The sequence below is a fragment of the Lupinus angustifolius genome, chromosome LG19 (genome assembly GCF_001865875.1).
Source record: "Lupinus angustifolius cultivar Tanjil chromosome LG19, LupAngTanjil_v1.0, whole genome shotgun sequence".
NCBI classification, from domain to species: Eukaryota; Viridiplantae; Streptophyta; class Magnoliopsida; order Fabales; family Fabaceae; genus Lupinus; species Lupinus angustifolius.
The window spans coordinates 6,665,249-6,693,148 of record NC_032027.1 but is presented as its reverse complement, the minus strand read 5'-3'; the positions used below and the strand labels follow the sequence as shown (position 1 = coordinate 6,693,148).

At 34.4% G+C, this 27,900-nt stretch overlaps 3 protein-coding genes and 1 long non-coding RNA gene across 4 annotated transcripts; 2 read left to right on the top strand and 2 right to left on the bottom strand.

Annotated features, from left to right (window-relative positions):
• On the bottom strand, positions 2,865-6,637 carry LOC109334590. The gene is made up of 3 exons (XM_019570438.1): positions 6,109-6,637; positions 4,020-4,383; positions 2,865-3,522 (listed from the first exon to the last, which is right to left on the bottom strand). Exons 2-3 carry the CDS (start codon positions 4,356-4,358, stop codon positions 3,100-3,102), a joined length of 762 nt encoding a protein of 253 aa, XP_019425983.1. The 5' UTR covers positions 4,359-4,383; positions 6,109-6,637; the 3' UTR covers positions 2,865-3,099.
• Positions 5,517-5,995, top strand: LOC109334591. Its single transcript, XR_002106115.1, has 2 exons — positions 5,517-5,700; positions 5,859-5,995. It is a non-coding gene; the product is annotated as an uncharacterized LOC109334591 (long non-coding RNA).
• Positions 9,867-13,615, top strand: LOC109333949. Its single transcript, XM_019569529.1, has 11 exons — positions 9,867-9,912; positions 10,516-10,591; positions 10,823-10,931; positions 10,973-11,025; positions 11,310-11,468; positions 11,550-11,699; positions 11,739-11,973; positions 12,019-12,151; positions 12,330-12,470; positions 12,566-12,637; positions 13,128-13,615. Exons 1-11 carry the CDS (start codon positions 9,867-9,869, stop codon positions 13,613-13,615), a joined length of 1,662 nt encoding a protein of 553 aa, XP_019425074.1.
• On the bottom strand, positions 23,862-27,233 carry LOC109334823. Its single transcript, XM_019570791.1, has 2 exons — positions 26,467-27,233; positions 23,862-24,250 (listed from the first exon to the last, which is right to left on the bottom strand). Exons 1-2 carry the CDS (start codon positions 27,099-27,101, stop codon positions 24,244-24,246), a joined length of 642 nt encoding a protein of 213 aa, XP_019426336.1. The 5' UTR covers positions 27,102-27,233; the 3' UTR covers positions 23,862-24,243.

The window sequence follows — 27,900 nt, the reverse complement described above, 5'->3', positions numbered from 1 at the left end:
ATATATATATATGGAAATAATGATGGTTAATCTTTTGTCCTACTGGAAGAGCCAACTATGTCACGAAATAATGTCATAATATTTTATATTTATTTATTAATATCTAAATATTTTATAATGACTTTGTCTTTGCCTATTGTTTTTGTTGGTATCAGTTTGCTTCTAAAAATTAGACCAAGCTCCATGTGATATAGTATTCTTAATGGTGTTTCTAATTGCCTACCATGCATTCAAACAACCTCCATTTGAAAATTCATTATACATAAACATAAGAAAAAGACAACTAGGTAGGTCAATCCACTGGACTATGAGTTCAAGTACTAGGCCTAGAACACAATTGACAAAAACAGAATTTGCAAGCTGACAGTGATACACTGTAATATGATGAAAGCCTTGAGTTCTTGGTGTTATGTTTTTGCAAAAACAATTCAAAGAAATTTTCTTCAACAGCTAGTATAAGAATTGATTCCAGTTGATTATGCTTCATAATATTCTCAAGAGAAGCTTAAAACTCTTTTAAAAGAATATATTGCTATTGCAGCATATCTTTGTCTTGTTAATTATAGTACACATTTAATTTTGAAATTCATTTATGTACGAGGAAAACACTGGAGAACGAAAAGATTAAAACATAGTCGCATTCAAGTTATAATGTAGCCAATACTGGTAGATAATAATTAGATTATCACATACATCTTAAATCACTTTTGAAATAATAATTAATGGGAGATTTCAAAATAGTTGCATTTCAAAATAGCTATAATGTAAAACATTGTTGCATTTCAAGATAGCCAGAGATTTTAGACTATTGGCAAATGTGGTGGGATAGAATATCAAAGAATGCCTCTAATTTATTTAAATCATTTTAGAAATAATAATGAGAGTATTATATACATGTTGGTTGTTATTTTTAATATGATTAATTGACGTTATTAATGTTTATATCATTCAATTTTAAATACTAGACATCAACATCATCATTTCTCTTATTTTCTTTTATGTAATTGCATTTGTTTTATTTTAAAAAAGGATTTAACGTTATGGTTGTCAAAACCATATTATAGATTTAACAAGCACCATTGAAGTTATATATCAGGATATCATTGGAACACTACATTAAACATAAATTTCATGGACGTTAGCAAAATTGCTCCCTTCCCTTGCCACCTGGGGAACCAAAATTTATATTACAATATCATCCTTATGTATTGAATGCAAAATATACAACATATAAGTAGAAGTGTGTATATATATGGTTTTGATGCTATGTTGAAGTCATTGAATCATGAATTGGAAGTTTATGACAATCACTTAAAGATATGTTTGCGGAATAAAATAAAGACTAACCATCTCATAAGTATTTTTTCTTTCTTTCAATTACCCTTTAAAAGCTAAATAGCAAACAAACTCTAAAAATCCAACACTGCAATGTGTTCACTTTTCAAATTGTCATGCATGGGCAAAGTTCTGATAGTAACTGACTGCAGCATATATTTCTTGAAAGTGATAATTTCAGGGGTATATTCATCCCAGGGACAATGTTCTTTCTTTTGACTCCAATTTAATTTCCTTCTGCACTCTCTTATGGTACTACTGTTATTCCAAGTCAAGCAATTGGAGCTATAGTAAGCAAAATGGGCATTGCCTGCTGACTTATTCACATACCCTGCATTTTTTTGCCCATGAGTGCATGCGGGCGGCCCATAAATATAATTTAAGGAAAAAAGTAAGAAAATTTTAGATTAGTTAGGATGTAATGTGATTTTTTATCCCAACAAAAATTGTAATATAATGTAATTTGTTAAACTTCATATAAAATATCAAAAAAATTGTTATTTTTTATCTTCAACTACTTTATTTAATTTCATTTTATTTAATTTCATTTCATTTATTATATGAATTTTTTATTTTTTTAATTATTCAACAATGTCTGCAGGCCGTCCGCAAGCCCGTTAGCCCGTTTTAAAACGGGTGGGCATTGAATTTTGTCCGTTAACTAACGCGGGTATGCCCGCACCCGCTTAAATTTTTGCGGACATTTGCGGACGCGCTAAACGGGCCGAGTGGCCCATTTTGCCATCCATAGTAAAGCTTAGAGATGGCAAAATGGGCATTGCCCGTAGGCGCGCCCGCATACCGTGCATTTTTTTGCAGGTAGGGCATAAATTTTTTGCCCATTTGCCCAACAAGTTTGCGGGTATTTCCGTTGGGCATGCGGGTGGCCCATAAATATAATTTAAGGAAAAAAGTAAAAAAAATTTAGATTAATTATGATGTAATGTGATTTTTAATCCCTAAAAATTGTAGTCTAATATAATTTGCTAAACTTCATATAAAATATCAAAAAATTTGTTAATTTTTTATCCTCAACTACTTTATTTAATATAATTTCATTTATTATATGATTTTTTTTATTTTTTTAATTATTCAACAATGCCTGCAGACCGCCCGCAAGCCTGTTTTAAAATGAATAGGGCATTAAATTTTGTCCATTAACTAATGCGAGTATGTCCGCACCCGCTTTTGCAGGCAGTTGCGGACGCGAACAGCCGGTTTTGCGTAAAGCCACCAAAACTATTCTTTTTTTATTCAGTGTTATAAGAATATATTCATGGCTTTGAAGAATGTTTTTGCTATGAACTCTTTAGTTGATTCAACCTTGTTTAATGCTTAAATATTTAAGCCTAAGGCCTTTCTTTTCTGGGTAGATGATGCAGAAAACCATCATGTGATGGAAAATGTGGAAAAATGTTTCTGCTTACCTCCTTCGCTGTTTTGCATTTTGGAATTTTCATTGCAAACGTGGTCTTACTTCAAGTCATGGTTCATTGTTTTCAATATTAATAATATACCTCTATAGTTCATTGATACTTGATAATTTATAAGCACCGTTCAGAATCATTTCATACAAAATGTTCTCACGCAGAAAAACATTGTCACATTACAAACAAAACGATTCAAAACAACAAGCTGGTATGTACAGATAATTATGAAGAGTAAAAAACATCCCGTCTTTTCAACATGCATGCTAAAAGCAAGACATGATTTATTTATGCACATTGCTGGAATTAGGATAAAACCACTCAAGGATATTTATACTCATAGTGCCTCTGCAACAGAGTAGTGCAGTTCTGTAACTGATTTCTTCAAGAAACTAGTACCGCAGGAGGAATCTTGGATACGAACATCGAGAGTATCTATTTGAATAGAAGGTTCAATAACCTTACCAGGAGAATCCAATGACTTGTAGCACAAGTCCAAAGTTTCACCCAGCTTGAAGCACTGCTTTTTATCTTTGCCATTGCCCCCTCGAGAAGAATTGCCCTTCTGACCCTTCTTTCCATTTTTCTTTTCATTCCTCTTCTTCTTGGATTTCTGTGGTTTCTTGTTTTTTACAGTGTGCGACATTAAAGTAGGTATAGGGTCATACACATCGGGGGCCCATTTTACAGTCAATTTCATTTCTTGTTGCCCGTGTTTCTCACGGCTACCTTTCATGGCAGATCTGACCGTCGAAGGAGCCTGAGGTGCACATAGAAAATTGAAGCCATTAATTAAACAAGAAATAGAAAAGGCAAAGGATATATGTCAATAATAATACATGCTCAGAAATCAGAAGTAAATTTCAGTGTGCAATTCAATCACCTGCCTTAAATGCATGTATATCAAGGCATCAAGGGCCTAAAAAGGGAAATGCCACAAAGACAATTGCAAAAACCAACCTTATATGGTACATCAACCACGTTGTCAATAGAGAACTTTAAACCTAGCCAAAACTATAAGAAGACAGGCTACAAAATAGAATTTATGATGTGTCTACAATATGCCAACAAAAAATACACTAGATGGAATACGAAAGCAATCATTCAGGTAACATACCAGGGTTCTTACATAAAATACAAGTCAACAATACTTTCTTAACTTTTCTACATTTCCGCATTTGACAAAAGAATACATTACTAACAATCTAGACATTCACACATTACTGACAACCTAAGATAGTGACCTTGAGAACTTACAGGCAGAGACAGTGAAAGTGGGTAATTTTGATTTGCAGAGTGCTTAGAGAGCGGTTCTGTAAATGATGTCTTTGCCTCCTCATCAGAAGAGCTTGAAGACAACAACTTTTCAGGAACTGGAAGCCTTGCAGATTTTCTCATTCGCTGCTTATTTAGTTTTCTTCCTTGCTGCTTAAATCCTTTAAAAGAGTTTTCCTCTGCAACATTGTAGATATCATTCCCCTTCGATGCACATTCAGTTTTCTTAGCAGCTTGAATATGTAATGACTCAGTAACAGTACTTCCAAGATTACTTAATGAGTTGTCGTGCACAGCATTAACAGGAGAGCTGATGTCCATAGATGTATCAAGTACTACAAGCCAACTAAAATAAACAACATATCAAATGATCAATAAATCAATAGATAATAAACAGAATTATATAAATTACATCTGATCTGCATAACAAGCATTGGGAATTAAGACATGCAACACACATATATTTTGCCATCAGTAAAGGTATATTGTGCTTCATGATTACAAAGAAATAAAAGAAGCATCATACCAGAGGTTTTGCAAAGCACAATAAATAAAATAGTGAAACTGTTAAGGAACCTTCTCAAAACCAATTGACAATGAGAGGAGTAGCCCAACAAGTGTTTAAACCATTCCAAAGGCAATGAGATAGGCGTTGTGGGACTTACTTCCCAACATGCCCCTCCACTGAAGCCTGTCATACTAGGTGAAGGGTTACCTTTGACCCATTACTAAAGGGCATCTTTTGGCCTATGGCAACCAATAAAAAGTTGGGTTCTAGCTCTAATACCATGTGAAATATGGGAAATTTTGATTATCTTATTTTATTCATTGATCAATAGATAATAAACAGAATTATATAGAAAATTACAAAGAGAAAAAAGGAAATTAAATCAATCCTAATCAGGAAACCATCTACATAATTCCCTATAATTAAATCACTTGAGTTCAAGGATTACAAGTTGATTCTTATCGATTTCTGATCATAATATGAATTATTTGATTCTTGTAATTATACACAATGTTTACATTGTGACAGAAACTGATACATGCACTGTTTTGCAGGTCATTCATTTTCCATTAAGACAGTAAAATGACTAACAGCTACAAAGTGTTTCACAAATAAAAAGCATAAGATTTAAGAGAGTATGACACAGATACTTAGGATTGATTAAATGCTAAAAGAAAATATTGTAAGGGCATGTGTCAATATCAATGAAAAAAGTTAAATTAAAATTTAAATGCAAAATATGCAAGTGGAAGGAAATTACATGTTTCACATAACACCCAAAATACATACTTTATCCCACTTCCACTGCACAAATACAGTTCTTATTGTAACTAGCCGGCTTCTTAATCAGGTGAAAATGTAGTCCATTTTAGTACAGTATGGGTCTATATAACTTAATAGAGATGTTATGATGTTGTCTCTTCATATGAAAGTGCCAGAAAACTAAGACAATAATATTATTGTTTTCCTGTGAGAAGGCGTCGAGCTAAAATTCTCAACCAAAAACAAATTGCGAAGTAATGTTGTGACTTCATACTTACCAGTTCAAGCAAATTTGAGGCAATTTAAAAACAACAACAATAAAGCCTTAATTCCATGGCGATTTAAAAAACAACATAATGACATAATTCATAGGTAAGTTCAGCAATACAGAGGGTACACATCTGTTGTCCCATAAGTTGTACCATTAATTGGTCAAAAAAATAGTTAATTATTAATTTTTTAACTTAACTAATTTTTTTTCCAACCAATCAGAGAGGGTACGTATAGTGACACAAGTTATCGGACAGCAGATGTGCTCGGCAATAAAGAAGCACAAAAATAATCTATCACAAGTAAATATCACCAATCCAATCCCATTCAACTATTTTCATAACCAGCATTGTTCTTAGCTAAATTATCATACAATCAGTCAGATCTGACCACACTAACATTCTTCCAAACTTCAAAAGAAAGGAAATAACAAATACAATACAACTATAATAACAAACATAACAAAGGTAACTTTGTACAAAACACATTCAATTCTTCAACAAAAAAACTAATCAGTGTAGTAGATTATACCTTAAAACACGACGTATAAAGCTTCAATAGCAGAAAATCCCAAAATTGTGTACGGATTAACTCGTCCTTAATCCTTCGAATCGGTGAAACGAGATAGAAAAACAACAACAATACAATAAAGAAAACACGCTAAAGAGAACGGGACAATGAAAAACAAGAAAATGTAGCGTTAACTAAGATTACCACGCCGATCACTTTTGAAAAGAGGCTTAAGACGATGAGAAGAAGATCCACCATGAAAAATAGTCATAGAAGGAATCAAATAGCGTAATAGAAGTTCAACGAGCACCGAAGGCATTACTCTATGCTCTTCGAAACCCAAAATCTCAGAAAACCAAAACAGCGTTACAGAGAAAAACAAATAAAAATGTATTTAAATTTCAAAGAGATAAGAATGTGTTTAAATAGAAAGATCGAAATTAACCCATAACAACAAACACAGACCGTGTTAAAGGTTTTGATGAATAATGAAGAGAAATGGATAAAAGTTTTATGACAAAGAGGATTAGGTTTTGTTTGGGAGAAGATGTAAGAATAAAACTGATTTATAGGAAGGTCTAGATACTATGCTTTTTGTCAGAGATTATTGTGTTTTAGCTGTAATTAAATCTCCAACGTACACGTTTTGGTTATAGATACAGATGATTTTTTTGACCTTGTGTATCTATCCTAGATCTTAGGCCAAATACTAACCAAATCTTAATCTAATGATTCAATTTTCAAGATCTAAAAAATCAATGATTCAATTTTGATGAACGATATTTATTGAGATGAATAATCATATAACTTGAAAGAAATTAGTTTTTCTTTTTGCTTAAAAAGTACCCTTAGTAAAAGATAGAAGAAACATTTTATAACTTTTTTGACAGGAAGGAACATTTTATATTGTTATAGAATTGAGTTCAACCTATTTCACAAATTAAAATAATCTTTTGGATCATTTTTTATATTATCAACTCTTATTCTATGGGTGTGAAATTAACATTTTTTCGAAATATATAATTGCTTATTCCTATAAGTATTACTCCTGAGAATTGAACCTTTAATTTTTTTGAGATTCAACAAGATTTTATATTACGATCATATTCAATTATATTATATTTAATAATCTTATCATATTCAATGATTATATTATCCTTACCCGTGTCAAATAATCATATTATATTTAATTATTGTAAATCAATGTATTACATCCATTAGAAAAAGTTCCACAACCTTATCTTCAAGTAATAATTATGAAAACCTCATTTTAACCATATGTAACAGAAAAATGATGATCCATATGATTGATTGAAAGATGATTTATATTGGAGTTATCAAAATGAGCTATCTATGAATTCAGACCATCTCACTTTAAACCACGAGTCTACTTTGGGTAGAGCTCAGAAATAGATAAGAACTCATAAATGGATAAATTTTCTTGAACTAATGAGGTATTTGTCTAGTAATATTAGGAGTGAGCAAGATTCGTCCCCATCCGCTCACTTGATATGGCATGATCGTGGTCGAATCTGAATAGAGTTGAGTCTCATCGTATCTATGGTCAAGTTTGGGTTCAAAAATTAGACTCAAACAATATTTAGGGTTAGGTAAGAGACATACATGGCTCGACCGGTCTCGTCTCATAGTTACTCACTCATCATGTTTGTATATGTCTTTATTCAATTGTGTACAAAGTAATGACACATATTTGGTCGAAAATATTATTGTGTACAAAGTAATAATATATATATATATATATATATATATATATATATATATATTTTCAATTGTGTACAAAGTAATAATACATATATATATGCACATACATATATCATTTTATATGTCAAATTATATTTAATCAAGTCTAAGAGTCAGGGTCGAGTTCAAATGTAGACCCGAATCCGAGTTCAAAAAATGATTGACCAATATTTATGGTCGGGTAAGGGACAAGCCTTATCCGACTTATGCTCACCCCTAAGTGGTGTAAGATCCCACTGAATTTTCACGTATTGTATTAGGTTAAAGGCAAATGTTCGATTCCTATAAGCCTTTTTGGGAGGGTTAGTGACACGATCCTCCATAACACAAGTTTCGGATCATCCTATGATGAGTCCTACACCTTAGGTGAATTCATGAGCATTTTAAGGATGATTTGTTTTTGTGAAGGTGATCTAATGGTGATTTTGAGGTGGTTGTCTTAAAGGTGATGATGTCCAATGAATTTTATTAATTGGTGGCTACCTTAAGTACTATTACATGCCCAAAACACACATGAAAAGAAGGCAAACAAATTTGAATAAAAGAAGGAAACAAATGGAAATATGCAAATATGAGATTAGGTGAATTAATTGGAAACAGAAATGGAAGGAGAGAAAATAATGGTAGGCTAATGAATGCAAGAAAATGAAATAATGACTATTATGTGTATAAATGGAAATTCGGATTAGGTTAAGAGAATGGAATCAAACACAATTAAAATGAGAATTATGGTGAAATGAATGCAGAATTATGAGGTTTAACGCATAGGTATGGTTATGGAATGATATTATGGATGATTATGAGTGCTTAAGAATGGATTCAAGTGACTTTATGGAGGTTTTTTCTAGGTGCACGAGAATAACACCGAAACATAAAAATATGATGAACTAAATGGATCAAACACACTAGTATGACTTGAATATGCAAAAACACAAGATGAATACATGAACATATGAATATGACATGAACTATGGTAACAAAAAATAAAACAACCAAAATAGAATAAGGATTAAGGGGATAGAAGATGTCACACCAAGTGGTGATAAGCCTTTCGAATACCATAAGAACAACGATGTTCTTGATAAGTTTCAGGATTATTCAACCAAGGCGCCATACCAAGTGGTGATAAGCCTTTCGAACACCACAAGAACAAAGATGTTCTTGATATGTTCTAGGATGGTACAACCAAGGTGCCACACCAAGTGGTGATAAGCCTTTCGAACGCCACCAGAACAAGGATGTTCTTGATAAGTTCCAGAGTGGTTCAACCAAGAACCTAAGAGAGTAAATCTCTCGAAAAGGGACAAAGCCAATTTTTGAGTAATCCAATTTTGATTTTTACAATGGAAATGGGGGCTCATATTTATAGGCATGTGACAGCTTTTACATAATTATAAAATGAAAGGACTCCATTTATTAGATGATAGTCTTGATGATAAATTCAGATACAACTAGGGTAGCTCATTTTCCCAACACTAGAACTCTCTAAAACAACTCAAAACAAAGGAAAATAGTTGGGCCTATGAGTGACAACCACAATGCATCTCATTAAACTTATTACATCACTAAAACATATCATTTTTTTGGCTTGGCTTTGGAATAACCCCTTATTCTTCAATTGTTCCTCCAACAAATGTCCTTGAGTTTGTGCTTGTTCTCCAAATTGTAGGGCACCCCCATAGCATACATCAATTAGTCATGTACCATGAAAATGATTAATTCATTACCTATATAATGAGGGATGGAGATCTCCTGTACCCATTGGTGTCCCCAATGGTGTATCAAACCAATCAAAATATGTCAATTAATTGAAAAAAGAAAATATAAAAAACATAAATTAATATTTTATATTATTTTGAGAAAAACTATTGGTTAGGGACATGGGGACATGATTTTTTTGGGACAGATGATCTTTGTCCTATGATGAGGAGTTACTCTTAGTAATATCATAAAATGTTGAGATTTGTTGAAAGAATGAGGTTTTCAATGATTTTTAATGCACATTAATGTGGGCCTTTATGGCGAATTTTGGGTTTGTAATTCACATTAATGTGGGCATTTATGGTGACTTTTGGGTTTGTGAAATGAAAAAACTCACTAGTCCCACATTGCTTGGAGGAGGGAAGTTGAAAGACTTTATAAGCCTTAAGTTGCAACCTTGAGGTCTGCCCCAAGGGGTACAATGAGTTTTGTGAGTTACTATTAGTGTAGTTCAATTTTAACCGATTTTGTAATTGTGTAACTGTTTTACACTTAAAATGTATCTAGTCTTCTTTTATTCTTTTAATGTATATGATCCATCTTTATGACCAAATTCATTATTGGCTAGTTTTCTGTTTTCCATAAGTAAAGAGCATGTGCTCTTTTTGTAATCAACAATTCATAAAGCTAATAAATCATATTATTCATTTTTGTCTCCACCTTTTCTTTTTTTCATTTCTCTCTCACTCTCTCTCTCTTTCTTCACGAGACTTCTTCTTTTTCTCAACCTCTATGGTTCTCACTTCTCATTCTTCTCTAATTCTACAAAAGCAAACATGATATCATGAGCTTATAGATCCAAAATCACCATGGATTTTCCATCGGAAATGACACCACTATCTCTCTCTCCTCGAACTTCCACGATTGTTCCTCCTTCAATAGTGACGTGTTCTTAAACCATTTCAGCCAAGCTATTTGAGAAAAAATATTTCATATGGAAGCAGCAAGTTGAAGTCGTTCTTACTTCACATCGACTTGAAAGGTATGTTGTTAATCCTCAAGTTCCTCTCTAATTTCTTTCTGAAGAAGAACGCTAGTTTGGACGATTGAATCTGGCTTTTCTTCAATGGGAGGAGCAAGATCAACATCTGGTTTTGTGGCTGCTTCAGTTACTCTCTGAGTCAGTTTAGTCTCGTGTCTTAGGGCTCCGACATGCGTGGCAGATTTGGGATGAAATACATACGTTTTTTGATTCTTTGATTCGTGCTCGTAGTCAGCTTCTTCTATCTGAGCTTCGCACAATCAAGAAAGGATCTCAGTCTGTTACTAAGTTTGTGTCTCGCGTTAAGGCACTGATTCACTCCCTAGCTGTTGTTGGTGAGGTGATTTTCTGGTCGGGAACATGTTCGTTTAATTCTTGAAGGTCTTCCTTCTGAATATGAGTCGTTTGTCACCTCAATCAACAATGGAGCATAGGTATGTACGTTTGTTCAACTCGAATCCTTATTAATGGCTCACGAGACTTATCTTGAGCAAATTCATCCTCCAACACAAGAAGTTTTTTCTATGAATGTTGATTGATCATCTCCCAAGAACTAGTTTTCTAATTTTGGACATCACCAGTCTGGGCATTCTTTCTATAATAATAATTCTGTTTTTTCTTCACAAATAGTGAAAGAACTTGTAGGGACAACAATAATGTATCAGTCTAGTGCTCCCTCTTATGGTTGAGGTCGTGGCAATTATTTTGGTTGTGGCAGGGGTAACCAGCTTGGACGTGGTCGAGGAGGTTTTGTACATTGTCAACTCTGCTATAATCCTGGACATGAGGCTCTACAATGTTGGTACAATTTTGATTTAGTAATGCAGTCACAACAGCCTCCTTCATCTGCTCAGTTTGCTCCGCTGGATTCTGCTCAGTTTGTTCCGCTGGTTTCGGCTCATGTTATGCGCCCCTATGCTCATTCTCAGTTTTAACATCATTATACATGGCCTTATAGCAACAATGCCCCTCCTATAACTCATCTTGGATTTCGTCAACCTTCTGTATTGGGATCGACTCTTATGTCTCCTGCACACTCCTATGCTGATTCATTCCATCTAGCACAAGGGCAACCTAGTCCTCAACATCATCCTGTTACTGTGGAACTGTAAGCTTACAATTCTCAACTGTGATATCTTGATTCTAGAGCCACGCATCACATTACCTCAAACTCCTCTAATTTGAGACACTTTGTTGGCCTTCCTGGATCAGACAATATTTTTATGGGTAATGCTTCTGGTGCTGCTATTACAGATATTGGTGACTCTGAGTTTAACTCCCCTTACGATCTATCTCGTGTCCTCACTCTTCAAATTTTACTTTTGGTTCCTTCTATAACCAAAAACCTTGTTAGTGTTAGTCAATTGGCCAAGGACAATGCTGTTTACTTTTAGATTCATTCTCACTATTGTTGTGTTAAATCTCAGGTTCATGGAACCTTACTTCTAGAAGGAACTCTCGGTATTGAAGGGTTGTATATCTTCACCAATCTCCAATTTGCAGCCTCCTTATCTACTTTTGCTTCTATTTCGGTTTCCACTAGTCCAAATGTAGCTTCAGGTTGTAATTTGTTTGTTTCTACTACTCATACACACTCTAGAAATGAAAACTTTGTACTTATTATGACATTCTCGTTTAGGACACCCACATAAAGAAGTTGTACATCATACTTTGAAGCACTATAAAATTCCTCTCATGAATAAAAATAGCACTGATTTTTGTAGTGCTTGTGCTCTAGGGAAGTCACGTCGTTTAGCTTCACAACTTTCACACACAATGTATTCCACTCCCTTTGATTTTGTGTTTATTGATCTTTGGGGACCAGCTCCAGTTATATCAGTTTCTAAGTTCAAATATTATATGTCTATTGTTGATTCTTGTACTATATATACTTGGGTGTTTCTTCTTAAGCAAAAATCTGAAGCTCTTTACCTTTTTAAACAATTTCACACTATGATTGGGTTCAATTTAAAGGTGTTTTGAAATCTATCCAGACCAATTGGGGTGAGGAGTTTCGTCTATTTGCTTCCCTTTTAAGTTCTCTCGGTATTCATCACAAAATTATTTGTCCCCATACTCATCATCAAAATGGTGTAATTGAAAGGAAACATTGGTATATTGTAGAGATTGGGTTAACGTTGCTTGCCTAAACTTCTGTTCCTTTAACATATTGGGAATATGCTTTTGACATCTCTGTCTATCTCATTAATAGACTACCCAGTAAATCTATTAAGGGTCGTATGCCTTACACGTGTCTATACAAAACCTCTCCTAACTATACATTTTTGAAAGGCGTTGGTTGCTTGTGTTTCTGTGTTTAAGACCTTATACTAGACACAAATTACAGTATAGGTCAGTTGAGTGTACATTTTTAGGGTATTCCTCACATAACAAAGGGTATAAGTGTCTCTCCTTTATGGGTAGAATGTACATTTCATGTTATGTTGTTTTAAATTAGACCAAGTTTCCTTTCATTATCTCTCTCTCTTCCATACCAATCAATGGTCTAGTAGTAGTGTGTGTATACCTCTTATAGTGGTGTCTCAGTCTCCTCCTTCGAGTACTCTACCACATTCCTCTACCTCAGCTACTACTTCCAACCCTACTTCATCCTCTACTACTCTTCCTCAGTCTTCTACTCAGCCCCCCTTAGATCTAGGTCATAGTCAGGTTTTTCCCATTAACTCTTACCATATGCTTGTTGGGTCAATAACCATTCAGTCTAGGACTTTGTCTACACCTAGTGCTCTCACTGCCTATGTTGAGCCGAGATCAGCCAAAGTTGCTTTGTCTCTTCCTGAGTGGCGAGGTGGTATGAAAGCAGAGTTTGATGCTTTAATAAAAAATGACACTTGGAGTTTGGTTCCTATACCTAAGCATAGAGAGGCTATTGGATGCAAATGGGTGTTCAAGGTCAAAGAAAATCTTGATGGTACCATTAATAAATACAAAGCTCGGTTGGTTGCTAAAGAGTTTCACCAAAACCTAGGTTTGACTATAATGAGACATTCTCTCTCGTTGTAAGACCAGTTTCTATGAGAGTTGTGCTAACCTTAGATCTAACCTATGGATGAGATGTTCAACAAATTGATGTTAATAATTCTTTTCTAAATGGAGTTCTTGAGGAGATAGTATACATGCAACAACTAGAAGGGTTCAAGACTTCTGATAGCACTTTAGTTTGCAAGTTGAATAAAGCAATTTATGGTCTTCAACAAGCTCCTCGGTTCTAGTTTGTCAAATTGGCTGGAACACTCTTATCCTTTGGTTTTCGAAAGTGTAGGCGTGATCACTCTCTCTTTCTATTGACTATTCTATACATAAACTGTTTGTGTTATGTTGATTATATTATAATCATGGGTACCTCTCCCACTTTGATCAAGCAACTTATTGAAAAGATGAATCTTGCTTTTGCTCTAAAAGATCTTGGTGCTTTGGATTATTTTTTGGGCATTGAAATTCAGAAACTTCTGAATGAGTCTCTTCTTCTTACTCAATCGAAGTACATCAAGGACTTACTCCAAAAATTTCATATGGATGATATGAAGAGCTTACCTACTCTTATGGTTGGGGGATGCAAGCTTACCTACTCTTATGGTTGGGGGATGCAAGCTTACTAAGCATGAGAGAAATTTCTTGGAGGATGGAATAGTATATTGATCTCTTGTTGGGGCCTTAGAATATATCACAATTACTAGACTAGAGATTTCTTATAGTATCAGTAAGGTTTATCAGTTTCTCTCTCAACATTTCCTCATCATCCTCTTCCACTCTATACTTACTATCATGCAGATTGAGCTTCTGATCCTGATGATAGAGAATCTACTTTGGGGGCATGTGTCTATTAGGTCCTAATCTGGTCTCTTGGTGGTCAAAGAAGCAAGAATGGGTTGCATGGTCTACAGCTGAAGCAGAACATCACAACTTGACTATTGCTACTAGTGAGATGATCTCTATTCAAAGTCTCCTTTAGGAGTTATAGTTTAAAAGTTCTATTCTAGTTGTATATTGTGATAATATGAGCAATGTTTTACTTTCCAGAAATCCAGTCTTGCACTCTAGGACCAAACATATTGAACTTGATCTCTTTTGGGTCAGGGAAAGAGTAATCAACAAACAATTACTAGTGGAACATGTTTCCTCTGAGCATCAAGTTGAAGATATTCTTACCAAGTCTCTTTCTACTTCCTGTTTTACTCATGTTCGGAACAAACTTCACATCACTGATCTATATACTGCTCAACGAGGTTATGGTAGCTCCAAATTTAGGGGGAATATTAGTGTAATTCAGTTTTAACTAATTTTGTAACTGTGTAACTATTTTACACTTAAAATGTATCTAGCCTTCTTTTATTCTTTTAATGTATCCGACCCATCTTTATGACCACATTCATTACTAGTTAGTTATTTGTTTTCTATAAATAAAGAGCATGTGCTCTTTTTGTAATCATCAATTCATAAAACTAATAAAGCATATTATTCATTTCTCTCTCCACCTTTTCTTCTTTTCCTTTTTCTCTCACTCTTTCTTTCTTCATGAGACTTCTTCTTCTTCTCAACCTCTATGGTTCTCACTTCTTCTTCTTCTCTAATTCTACAAAAGCAAACAGTGGGTGAGGACTCATACAAACAAAACCCCTCCATGCACACACGTGCGCACCACCACCACCACCTCTGTCGATGTCGTTCGTCCGACTCGGCTCAACTTGTGTTTAGGTTGGGCTTTGAGTTTGGCCCAACATTCTTTTTAAATAAACATTTATTTATTTATTTTATTTTATGCTATTTGTGCTTGGACCGACCAAGTCAACGCACACATTTAACATGGATTCTTTGGTAATAGAGTCGTTGGTGATAGAGCCATTGGGTGGTAATGTTTTGCACCATTAGATCATATAGTTATTTGATCTTTTGCACCATTAGATGGGGGAACCGTTGGAGGCATCAGCCTATAAATAGAGGCATCATCCTCACATTAAAATTCGCACCAAGATGAAGGCGTTTACGTCTCAACTTCTCTTTCTCCCCCCTTATATTTCACCGACGAATTTTCGGCAACCATCTCTCCCTTTCTTTCCGTGGCACTTGAGAATTGGCACATGTAGTCAAAGTGAGAATTTCTAGAATTGACAATGGTAGTCAGTATTGTGGGAAAAGAATTGGCACATGTAGCCATATTGTGGGTGTATTCTAGAGCGATTCTTATAGTGCAGTAAGACTTCGTATAACATAGAACTAGGCTGTTTTATCCTAGGGATGGTATAGTTGATAGTCTGCTTGCACAATTTTAGTATTACCAAGAAATGTCTTAAAGAGAGCGATTTGGTCATGACTCAGCCAATAAGGATTATTTCGTTCCATTTAGAATTATTGTGAGCTACGATAATAACAATTTTAATACGTTTCTACTGCAATGACCTTCGTAGATAATATTACTGAACTTAATAGCTATAACCTGAAAAAGTCATTCCGGTTTGACGGGACAAATTTCAAATGTTGGCAACATAAGATGGAATTTTCCCCGCTATGAGAAAGATTGCCCATGTTCTGAAAACCGACATCCCAGTGGTGTCGGATGAGGCTAAAAAAGAGGAAATGGATAAACTGGCTATTGAAATAGCTCTTTGGAATGAAAGTGATTACTTATGTAAAAACTTCATTTTGAATAGGTTGTCTGATGGTCTCTATGATTACTACAGCTCATACAAGTCTGCCAAATTAATTTGGTATGCACTTGAAAAGAAATATGATACCGATGAAGTTAGGACCGAAAAGTATGTTGTTAGTTGTTACCTCAAGTATCAAATGACTGATGATAAATAAGTACAGTCTTAGTCCCGCGAGATACAAAAAATTGATCATGAGATATTTTTTTAGGGTATGTCCCTAGAAGAGCAATTCCAAGTGGCTGTCATAATTGACAAACTTCCTTAGAGCTTGAATGACTTCAAAAACCTTCTAAGGCATAAGACCAAAGTAATCTATTTGGAATCTCTATTGAGTCGTCTTCATATTGAAGAAGAGGCTCGTAAGCATGATAAAAAAGAAGAGGGGTTGATTGCCTCCAACAATTGCACTAAGAATAAATTCTCAGCTGCGGTTCTGAAGCCTTCTGGCACTAAGTTCAAGAATCATAACCGCAATAGGAATAAGGCTAAGATTACCAATCGCATCAAGAATTGGAATCCTCAAAAGGTCCAATATGTTAAGCCACATACTAAGAATGACTATGGCAACCTATTTATCTACTTCAAGTGTAGGAAGCTAGGTCATATGACATGCAAGTGCAGAAATAAACCTATGGATCATCCTCCACGGGCCAACATGATTGACGAGTCATTTGTGGCAGTATTATTTGAGTTCACTATGGTTGGAGGAACTAATCGGTGGTGGGTAGATATTGGTGCATTCCGCTATGTCTGCTATGACGATGCTACATTCAAAATATACACAATGCTGATGATAAGAATGTGTTGTTGGATGACTCCCACACCATTGTTGTTGCTGGAACTAGTAATGTGGAACTAAAGTTTACATTTGGGAAGACTCTGATTCTCAAAGATGTGATGCACACACTCTAGAGATGAGGAAGAATCTGATTTCTGGTTTTCTTCTTAATAAGGCTGGTTTTATCCGGATCATTGGAGCAGACTTCTATACTCTTACTAAGAATAGAGTATTTGTTAGGAAAGGGTATACCACTGATGACATGTTTAAATTAAGTGTTGAAGTTTCTATTAATAAAATTTCTGATTCTGTTTACATGTTGTGTGATTTTAATATTTGGCATTCTAGACTTTGTCATATTAATAAACGTATAATTTCAAATTTGAGTAGCTTATGTTTAATTCCAAAATTATCAAAAATGATTTTGAAATTTTTGAATCATGCAGTCAAGCAAAAATTTCAAAAAAACCTCATAAATGAATAATGTGAGAGTCTGAGCCTTTAGATTTAATACACTCAAATATATGTGAATTAAATGGAACATTAACTATAAATGGTAAATGTTACTTTATCACTTTTATTGATGATTGTTCTGATTTTACTTATGTATATCTTATGAAAAATAAAAGTGAAGCTCTTGAAACATTTAAGTTATATGTAATTGAAATTGAAAATCAACTCAAAAAAAAAAATAAAGAAACTCAGAAGCCATAGAGGCACTGAGTATGAAACTAACATGTTTAATGATTGGTATAAATTAAATGACATTATTCATGAAACAATTGCACCATATTCACCTGAAATGAATGGTAAAGATGAATGAAGAATATAACTTTAACTGAATTAGTTGTAGGTATTATGTTAAGTTTTGGTACAACACCCTCTTGGTGGGTGAAATCTTATTAATTGTATGTTATGTGCTAAATAGAGTCCCCAAGGCTAAAAGCAAATTTTCCCCATATGAAATTATTAAGAATAGACAACCAAACTTGTCTTATTTGAGAACTTGGGGTTATCCAGCTTATGTCCGAATACCAGACCCTAAGAGAGTTAAACTCGTAAGTAGAGCCTATGAATGAGTATCCATTGGGTATGTTGTAAACCACAAGGCATATAAATTTTATGATCTTAACGTGAAAGTGATTGTTGAGTTTAATGATGCAGACTTCAATGAAATGAAATTCCCTTTTAAATTAGGGAATAGTTGGGGCACAACAACTAGTCACAAACCTGTGATTAACAATAATGATAGTAATGATGAGTTAAAAATAGAACCTAGAAGAAGTAAGAGAGCAAGGATTGCTAGAGAGTATGGACCTGATTATATGGTCTATACATTGGAAGAAAATCCATCAATACTCTAATAAGCTTTAACTTCTTTGGATGCTGATTTGTGGCAAGATGTTATAAATGATGAAATGGATTATCTAGAGTCTAACAAGACTTGACATTTAGTTGAATTGCCTCCCGGTTGCAAACTCATTGGTTGTGAGTGGATATTGAAAAAGAAACTGAAACCTGATGGCACAATGGACAAATATATGGCTTGTCTTGTAGCCAAGGATTTTAGGCAAAGGGAGAATCTAGATTTCTTTGACATATTTTCATCTATTACTATAGTAACATCCATTAGAGTACTAATATCGCTCGTTGTGATACATAATTTATTAGTACATCAAATGGTTAATACTGCTTTTTTAAATGATTATTTGGAAGAAGAAATCTATATGAAACAACCTGAAGGTTTTATATTACATGAGCAAGAAAATAAGGTTTTCAAGTTAGATAAACCGATGTGTGGTCTTAAGCAAACACCTAAACAATGGCATGAAAAGTTTAATGACTTAATGGTATCGAATGAGTTTAAGGTGAATGAAAGTGACAAATACATTTATTACAAACCAGAAAAATGACATTTGCACTATCATATGTCTCTATGTAGACGACCTACTCATATTTGGCTCCAACATACATGTTGTGAATAATGTGAAATCATTATAGTGTAACAAATTTGATATGAAAGACCTTGAAGAGACAAGTGTAATCCTTGGCATAAAAATTACTAGGTCATAAGAAGAAATTTCTTTGGATCAATCTCACTATGTGGAAAAGATCTTGAAGAAATATAAATATTTAGCATATCTGGTGGGGCTGTTTCTTGGAAGTCAAAGAAACAAACTATTTTGGCTCAATCCACTATAGACGCTGAAATGATAGCACTAACAACAACTAGTGAAGAAGCAAGTTGGCTGAGAAGCTTGCTTGCAGAGATTCCCCTATGGGAAAAACCAATCTCAATTGTGTTGATCCATTGTGATAGTACTGTGACTATTGCAAAAATTGAGAACCGCTTTTATAATAGTAAGAAACGACAAATTCGTCGTAAGCACAACACCATTAGAGAGTTACTCTCTATAGGAGCTGTTAGAGTGGATCATGTACGCACTAAGAATAACTTAGCAGATCCTTTGGCGTAAGGACTAGCTAGAGAGAAAGTCCATAATACTTCTAAGAGTATGAGACTATTGCCCTTAGAACGAGGATCACTCATGATGGTATCTCAAACTAACTGACTAGAGATCCCAAGAAATAGGTTCAATGAGTAATAAAAAGTGGTGAAGTGATATGAGAATGAACATGCTATAAAATTATGAGAATCATGACTCCTGCAACATATGTAAGGATGAATTAAACTCTTAATGAGATCTTTACTCCAATGGAGTGGAGTACCTAGTGTTAGGTATCAGTGGTCTAGACACACCTAGAAGGGAGGGGGGTTGAATAGGTGTAGCGGTTATCAATTACCGCTTTTTGAACCCAAAACCCGGTTATGGAGAACAACCCAAGTAATCGATTAACTAGTGGGCTTAATCGATTAAAACGTATCAGAGACAGAATTGACAGATTGGCTTCTTGCACAACAAGTTACCAAACAAGCAGAAAGACATCAGATATTTTTATGCACAATTAAAAAAGATATGGCACAGTAGCAGTATGCAAAATATCAGCTTAATACACGAATTAAAACATATTGAATTTTAAAAGAGATTGAGAGAGAACAGCTTGCACAATAGGATTTTTATCCTGGTTCGTTTGCGGGTCCACTTGCAAACTACATCAATGCCTCCCCTTTTGATCTTGGGAGATTTCTCTTCACTATATTGAAAGCATTGTATTTTTACATACACCAATTCAATTACAAGACTCTAGACACTTCTTTCTTGAATTTCAAGAACCTCTAACATTGGTTTGACTATCTCTATCGCCCAAGAAAACATTTCTCGCGATCCAGCCTCGCTCTAAATTCAAGACCTCCAAGCCTTGGTGAAGATTCACTAAATCTCAATGGTGGTAAGACACCAAGAGACAAAACCTAATGTACAAAACAATATACAAAAACAGAATTTTACTAAGCACTAATATGTTCAATTTACAACAATGAAAACTCAATGATTAACCCACACTCAAGTAACACAAGTCATCATGAACGTATGTGAGTTAATACAGATAATGTAGAATCTTTCTAAAAAATCTCTATATAGAATGCGCGAACATGTAAGAAAGCATGAATGAGATTTAGCACATTAAAATTACAAGCAATACATCATGAACAATATCAACTAAGCATGTTAATATCTTTTTCTCACACATGCATCTCTCTTCTTCCTATATGATGCAGTAAATCACAGAAAAAATATGCTCTCTAATAGTTTCTAACAATAATATGCAATGCTTCAGTTTCTGCAATTTAACACAATTTATACAAAACAGATTTGGATCCACAAACCATTTTTTCAGTTACGCAGTTAAAACAGAAAACACCAACTAACACGTTAATCGATTAAGACTTGGAGTTAATCGAGTGACTAGCATATTTCAATACATGATTAAATGGTAAACTAATTATATGTTATGTTTAACACATATACATGTTTTAGCAATTATGTTATGCCTAATATGCACATATAACATGTATGATTAATGTATGAACACATAATAAACTAGATGATATGCCTCATGAATATGATATGTCAACATTTATGGCTTGTGAGACTTGCATCTAGGTTTACCTAATCTAGACTCACTAACTAAGGCACACATCCTAGACTACTTAGAAATATAACTCTATTGATATAACCTAGTCTAGATATGAACCTTGAGTTCTAGGCATGTTGATTGTTGAGTCATCTTCAAGCTTTTACTAACTCATTGTCTTCATCAAAACATCGGCAAAACATTGCTAGAGCAATACTTGACACTTTGTACTTTCATGGAGTTGAGTACCTAACCTATAGGAGTATTCTTGATAGACTCACATATGTGAATGTGGAAGTGGGGGTTGTTTCCTATAAAATTTTGGAGCATAAATTTCTAGAGCGTTCACTATACTGAGATAGACGTGCATGAGCTTTAACACACAAGCTTTACATAATACACCTTTAGAAAGATAGTGTGTGGTTTAATGTTGGAGATAGAGTTCAAGACTACGAGTTACTCTAGTAAAATGTGGATCTTATTCACTATGCAAAGGTTCAATTCGCATGACACATTTGTTTATGCATAATCTTATTGAGTCCACAGAAATTCACGGAATTTTTTTTTTAATTTCAAGTGGGGGATAGTTGGGATTTGTTGAAAGAATGATGTTTTGAAGTGGTTTTTAATGCACATTAATGTGACATTTATGGTGACTTTGGAGTTTGTCATATGAAAAAACTCATTAGTCTCACATTGCTTGAGGAGGGAAGTTGAAAGGCTTTATAAGCCTTAAGTTGTAACCTTGGGGTGTGTCTCAAGGGGTACAATGGGTTTTGTGAGTGTGTGATGACTCATACAAAAAAACCCTTCCACACACACGCGCACATACCACCACTACCGCCTCCTCCGCCGACGTGCGGCTCAGCTCGTGCTCGGGTCGGACTTAGTCTTGGGCCCAACATTCTTTTTAAATAAATATTTATTTATTTTATTTTGGGCTATTTGGGCTTGGACTATGTGTTGACCAAGTCAACACATACATTTAACATATAGCAGTTGGTGATAGAGTTGTTGGGTGGTAATGTTTTGTATTGTTGGATCATATAGCTGTTTGATCTGTTGCACAATCGAATGGGGAGCCGTTGGAGGTCTCTGGCTATAAATAGAGGCATCATCCCCATATTATAATTCGCACCAAGTGGAAGACGTTTACCTCTCAACTTCTCTTTCACCCCCCTTATATTCCGCTGACACATTGCCGACAACCTTCTCCCCATTTCTTTCTGTGACACTTGAGAATTACCACAAGCAGCCAAAGTGAGAATTTCGAGAACTAACACTGATAGTCAGTATTGTGGGAAAAGAATTGGCATGGGTAACTATATTGTGTGTGTATTCGAGAGCGATTTTTATAGTACAGTGAGACATCGTATAATAGAGAACTGTGTTGTTTTATCGTGGAGACGACATGGTTGATAATCTACTTGCACAATTTTAGCAGTACCACAAAACGTCTTAATGAGAACGACTTGTTCGTGAATCAGCTAGTAAGAATTATTTCATGTCATTCAGAATTGTTGTGAGCTACAATAACAATACAAAAAGAAATGCATTCTTCAAAATAATGTTTTTAAAGAACCAAAAGTTATGCTTGTAGTTTTCCAAGAAAAGACCCACTATTAATTCCTTATACTTAGCCCTAAGAGTGAGATTTTCAATTGAACGGTTCACATCATAGTCAAAAACTGATTTTTATGAATAAATCTCCTATTTGGTGTGTTTGGTATAGTGTTAAAACTATAAATGATTATAATCATAATATGAATCTGATTATGTTTAAATAAGTTTGCTAAAAAAACAATCCTGATAAATTTTCACTTGTATTATGTTTAGAAGAAATTAGTACAAAATTGAGTGAGCAATTGGAAGAATGAGATAATACGAAATCACGAAACATGATAGTGATATCAAGCAATATAAGACTAGACTTATTTAGTTTTCTACGGCTTTGAGTCTTTGACCAATGATTATGAACCTATTCGAGTATCTTTGATGTATCAAGACCCTCTTAACAAACATTGTGGCAACTATCGCCAATTTGGACATAAATTCATAGAATGTTACCTTTGCAAGAAGAAGGGATGCCTTATCAGTCACTACTCTTCTCTTGTAGTTCCCCATGTTTACGAGTAAGACTTCTCTCCATTATTGAAGAGGATAATTATATTTTGTAGTGTATTTTTAAGGCTAAATTGTAACTTCAATGTAAATTAAAGGTTATAAATGTTATTATCTTTTATTTTTTTAATGCTTTTCCCCATAACTGTCATCTCCAGTAATAGAGAGGAGTCGAACTCCTTATCCACAAGTACTGCAAACTCTCGAGACACCTGATTGCACATTACCCGACTGGCCAAGGTGGAGTGGAAGAACTCTTGAGACACCTCATTGCATATTACCCGACAGGCAAAGGTGGAGTGAAAGAGAGAGGGGGTGGGAGTTGAAGAACGATGATGAGGATAAAAAAAGGTATGCGAAAGTTCAAATAAGTGTATAATAAAGTTATTGAAAATGAGGACTATACTCATGTTTTGAAAATTTTAGTCCGATGGCCAGCTACTTGAATGAATCATATAACTAAAATTCGGACTAATTAAGTATAGCTTACTTAGAATTCAGATAAATGAAATCAATAGAACAAGAACTGCAAATCCTAAGTTCAAAAAATGGTAACAGGAAAACATTCCTTCTCCAATCAACAATTCAAGATCAAAATCTTGTCATGGATCCATGAAATGTAATTGCGAAACGTAGCATTATGCAGGTTATTTGACAAGCATAGCAATATTTGGAGTAATGCATCTGGTATATTTTATTTTCAGTGCAGACCAAGCATGTCTGCACAGAAAACTCGAATTGCTGAATACAAAAAGAAGCAAGCATCCAAGGGTCTACCTTTAAAACAGCTAGCTCTAATGAAAAAGGGAAAAATAACAAATTGCAAAACATTATTAGCTGGGCAAAGGTAATATAGTATATAATACAAAACCAAGTATTACATCCTTTACTATCTATAATTCCAGCATGTAAATTGAAGCTCAAAGAGACACCTAGACTGAGGCTTAAATCTGGGATTTGCACTTTGTAAAACAGGAAATTAATCTTTTCGTGACCAGGGGAACGAGCTGCGGGTTACATCCTCTGATTGCAAGAAGAAAATTTCTGATCTAGTACCTGTCAATTCAAGCAGAGTAAAATATGAGAGATGACAAACATGGACATGAAATGTTCAATTCAGTTGCAAACATGCACTTTCATGTAATAAAGCAATAACAACCGAAGCCTACTCCCACTATGTGCGGTCATTTATATTCGATCAAATCATGCTGTTGATGATAAAATAAAACATTTAATAAAAAGCTAAAAGAAGTTTCTTTAAGTTGGGAAAACTAATACTGACATGGTAAATCGTATAGCACAACACACATCACAGACATGAAGAATATCACACAGGGGAATCTCAAAGGCTTCTCCGATACAGAAATGTTTCAAACAAAAGTTTTACTACAGTTAATATAGAGAGAGGCATTAAAAAGGTAGCTACCTGTTTCTAAGGGAGTGCTGGGATAAACAAAACAAAAAGCCATGTCACTGTACAAAACGAGTGAAAGGACATAAAACAAACTATCTAGAGTAGCATTATGGATTCATCAACCATGAGGAAGCTCGTCTTCTTTATATAATACTGACAAGAAAACCATTGGTATCTAGCACCTAGAATCTAATCATATATGCAACTAGGTATTAGCTCTATAAGAAACTTCTAAACCTAACTCTGAATGAATGCAATCCTTCCTCAGTCCCTCGCCCATTTGAGCTTTCACGAAATGAAAAAGTAGACGCTAATGTGGCCTTAACCAACAAATGGAAATCATTTGAGAATGTAACAAGGACTTCGTCTAAATAGAGGACTTAGCCAACAAACTACATAAACTCCGACTACAATATTGATAAACTTCTGTAAATTTAATTCTAGCTTAACTCCATGGCATCAAAGGGAAAGACGGTAAAAATTATAAGTCAATCTCCTATTAGTTATAGGTAGCATGCATAACTAAAGTTTATTGGATGTGAACAAGATTATACATAGAAACAACTAAACAGTATTAAATACTAAATACAGGACTTACTAAGGTACCACCAAAGTGAGTTCTAAAAAAAAAAAATAGGTTGTTGATTTTATTACAAATGTTTGAAAACTCATTAAATATATAATTAATGAATCAGCGGTAAGCAACTCATGTTGGTTACTGATATCCGAAAAAGGATGGGTACGAGGAAAACTATCGCGTGCACACCTGTTTCCTATATCGGCTTTACACCACCTAAATATTTAAAACATTTTACTAATGACATACACTGTTTGGTTAATGAGCTAATAATTAGTTACCATGTCATGCAAAGCAAATGATACACAACAGCTAAACCAAACAATACATGTGATCAAGGTTTTAAATGTGGTCCTGGACTGTAATACAATGGTTTTTGGTCAATTACAACTTCAATTGCAGTCATGACCACATATGCAGCTGCATCGATCACATTTTCCCACAGTTGTAGTAGCCGCAACTCAAAACCTTACATATGCGATTAACCAAAAATTAGTAACAAAAGTAAGAAAATGGTAGTGCAAGCGATGATTTTAAATTGTGGTTCACAACTGCAATTGCGACCACAATATTGTGGTTTTGGGAGTCTCTGCAACTGCATCATGAATGCAATTACAGTCGTATTTTCCTACTTGCGGTAAACGCAACATTACCACAACCATAATTTAAAACTGCAAGCACAAGTTTACAAGGTGAAGACTAAACCAGAAAAGGATATTAGCAACTAAAAGTAAAAAAAAACCATTTAGGAAGAACGGATGTAGGTACAAGATACACAATATGATCCAAATGGCGAATGGTCGAATACCTTGTTATGGAAACTACTCATAAAATAAAGGTATTGGAGTATTTAATAAGGCATTTATTGGATATTGATCTGGCAGCCATTTTCAAGCATTGGTAAAGTAAAAATTAAAAATTATGTTGACTAACAGTCTTTGTTATGCAATTGGGAAATGATAAACATAGCAAAAAGCGATTTCAAAGTGAACCTTGAGGGAAAAAAAAGTCTTAGAGTAACAGTATAGTTTAGTAAACACCTATGCAGATACTGTGATACAGAAATAATCATAAAATAATTGAAATATATATGGACAAAAAACTATCTAAAACACAACACCGATTTGAAAACACTTGACGATACATATCTGTATTAGATACTTTTGGAGTTTGGACAATATAGTCATATTGTTAAACATTTTATATTTCTTTTAATGCACAGAGTATAGTTCATGAAATTGAGAAATGATAACTATAACAAAAAGTGATTTGAAATCAAACCTAGGAGAACCAGCATTCATGTTCCTATGAAGAATCCTTCCCTCATTTGAATCCTTACTATCAATCAGTTCCCTCAACCCTAAATTCCCAACTTTATCTTCTTCTTCTTCCTCCTCTTCCTTCTCTTCCTCCACCACTTCCAAACCACCACTTCCACCATCACCTCCGCCACGCGCTTTATTCCCCAGCCTCTGAAAATAGTTCCCGTAAATATACTCCGGCGAGTATCCATGCTCTTCATCAAACATCATAATATGACCATGCCACTCCCAAACCCGATACTCCGAACCCTTCTCCTCGTGAAATCCGACGCAGATATGGTGGTCACGGACCGAAACGGCTTGACCTGAATTCGGCTTAAGCGAGTCGGTGTTTCCGCTATGAATAACCTTGATGATCGCGCGTTCGAGCTTGGACTCTTCTTTTGATAGGTCTGATTTGCTTCCATCGTCGTAGCCTTCATCGTCTTCTTCTTCATCATCGTCGTCGAGGTTATCGGCGTTGAAGAGGAAGTCCTCGAGGGATTGAGCTATGAGAGGGTTGTTGATCGGAGAACGGAGGTGGAGCCTTCCCATGAGGGTTTGGAGAAGGAGGTTGTCCATGCCGGAAGAGTTGTTGTTGTTGAAGGAGCTCATGGTGTTTGATGAAATGTCTCAATGGAGTGAAGGGGAGAGAGAGGGTTTTGGAATATTGGAATAGCGGCTACTTATATTTGACTTTGGAGATAAATGGAAACAAGCCTAGGGGATGGATTATCAAAATTATATGAGGGAAGATTCTTAAATGATAAAGCAAACGAGTATTATATAATTGACATGGGAATATATACAGTTGAATTAGGGTTCTCCTAAATTCACCTTAATAAGAATTTGTTTATTTATAAATATGCCCTATGTTTAATATGAAACTCAATATTCACTCAATTGAAATTCATAAGCTATTCAATTTAACATGTCGACTTGAATTGATTTAATAGCTCGAATAGTGGTTATTTATTTAATATATATAAATTTAAATTTTTTATATATAATTTAGTTAGATTATGAATTTGATAAGTCAAACTATATTTGATTCAAGTTCATCTTGTTTATTTAATATAAGCTCAAAATTTAATTTATTTCAACTCATTTAGTTCATAAATATAGTTTATCAATCTAAATAATAAAGTTTCAAAAGAATATAGAATAATTCAACTTATGTTAGTACAACTTAATTATTATTCATACTCTTAAGCGCTCTTCATAAATAATTGTGTGAGATAATAAAAACATTCCCATTTCTCAAGAGTGAGAATCATAATAATAGCTAATGAGTGATGATACATATCATAATATATGTGTTGTAAATAAGGGCAAACACATAATTTTATTTTCTTAATAAATATTTTATAAACCATAAATCTTTTTTACCTTTCTGATTATATAATCTAATTTC

Bases quoted from the DNA above. Each gene is read 5' to 3' on its own strand.
- LOC109334590 (XM_019570438.1), bottom strand. From the start codon at position 4,358: ATGGACATCAGCTCTCCTGTTAATGCTGTGCACGACAACTCATTAAGT. The intron at 3,523-4,019 runs GTAAGTTCTCAA...TGTGCACCTCAG, and splicing joins CACTTTCACTGTCTCTGCCT to GCTCCTTCGACGGTCAGATC.
- LOC109333949 (XM_019569529.1), top strand. From the start codon at position 9,867: ATGGCGAATTTTGGGTTTGTAATTCACATTAATGTGGGCATTTATG. The intron at 9,913-10,515 runs GTGACTTTTGGG...AAACCATTTCAG, and splicing joins CATTAATGTGGGCATTTATG to CCAAGCTATTTGAGAAAAAA. The intron at 12,471-12,565 runs GTACTATATATA...TTCAATTTAAAG, and splicing joins TATGTCTATTGTTGATTCTT to GTGTTTTGAAATCTATCCAG.
- LOC109334823 (XM_019570791.1), bottom strand. From the start codon at position 27,101: ATGAGCTCCTTCAACAACAACAACTCTTCCGGCATGGACAACCTCCTT.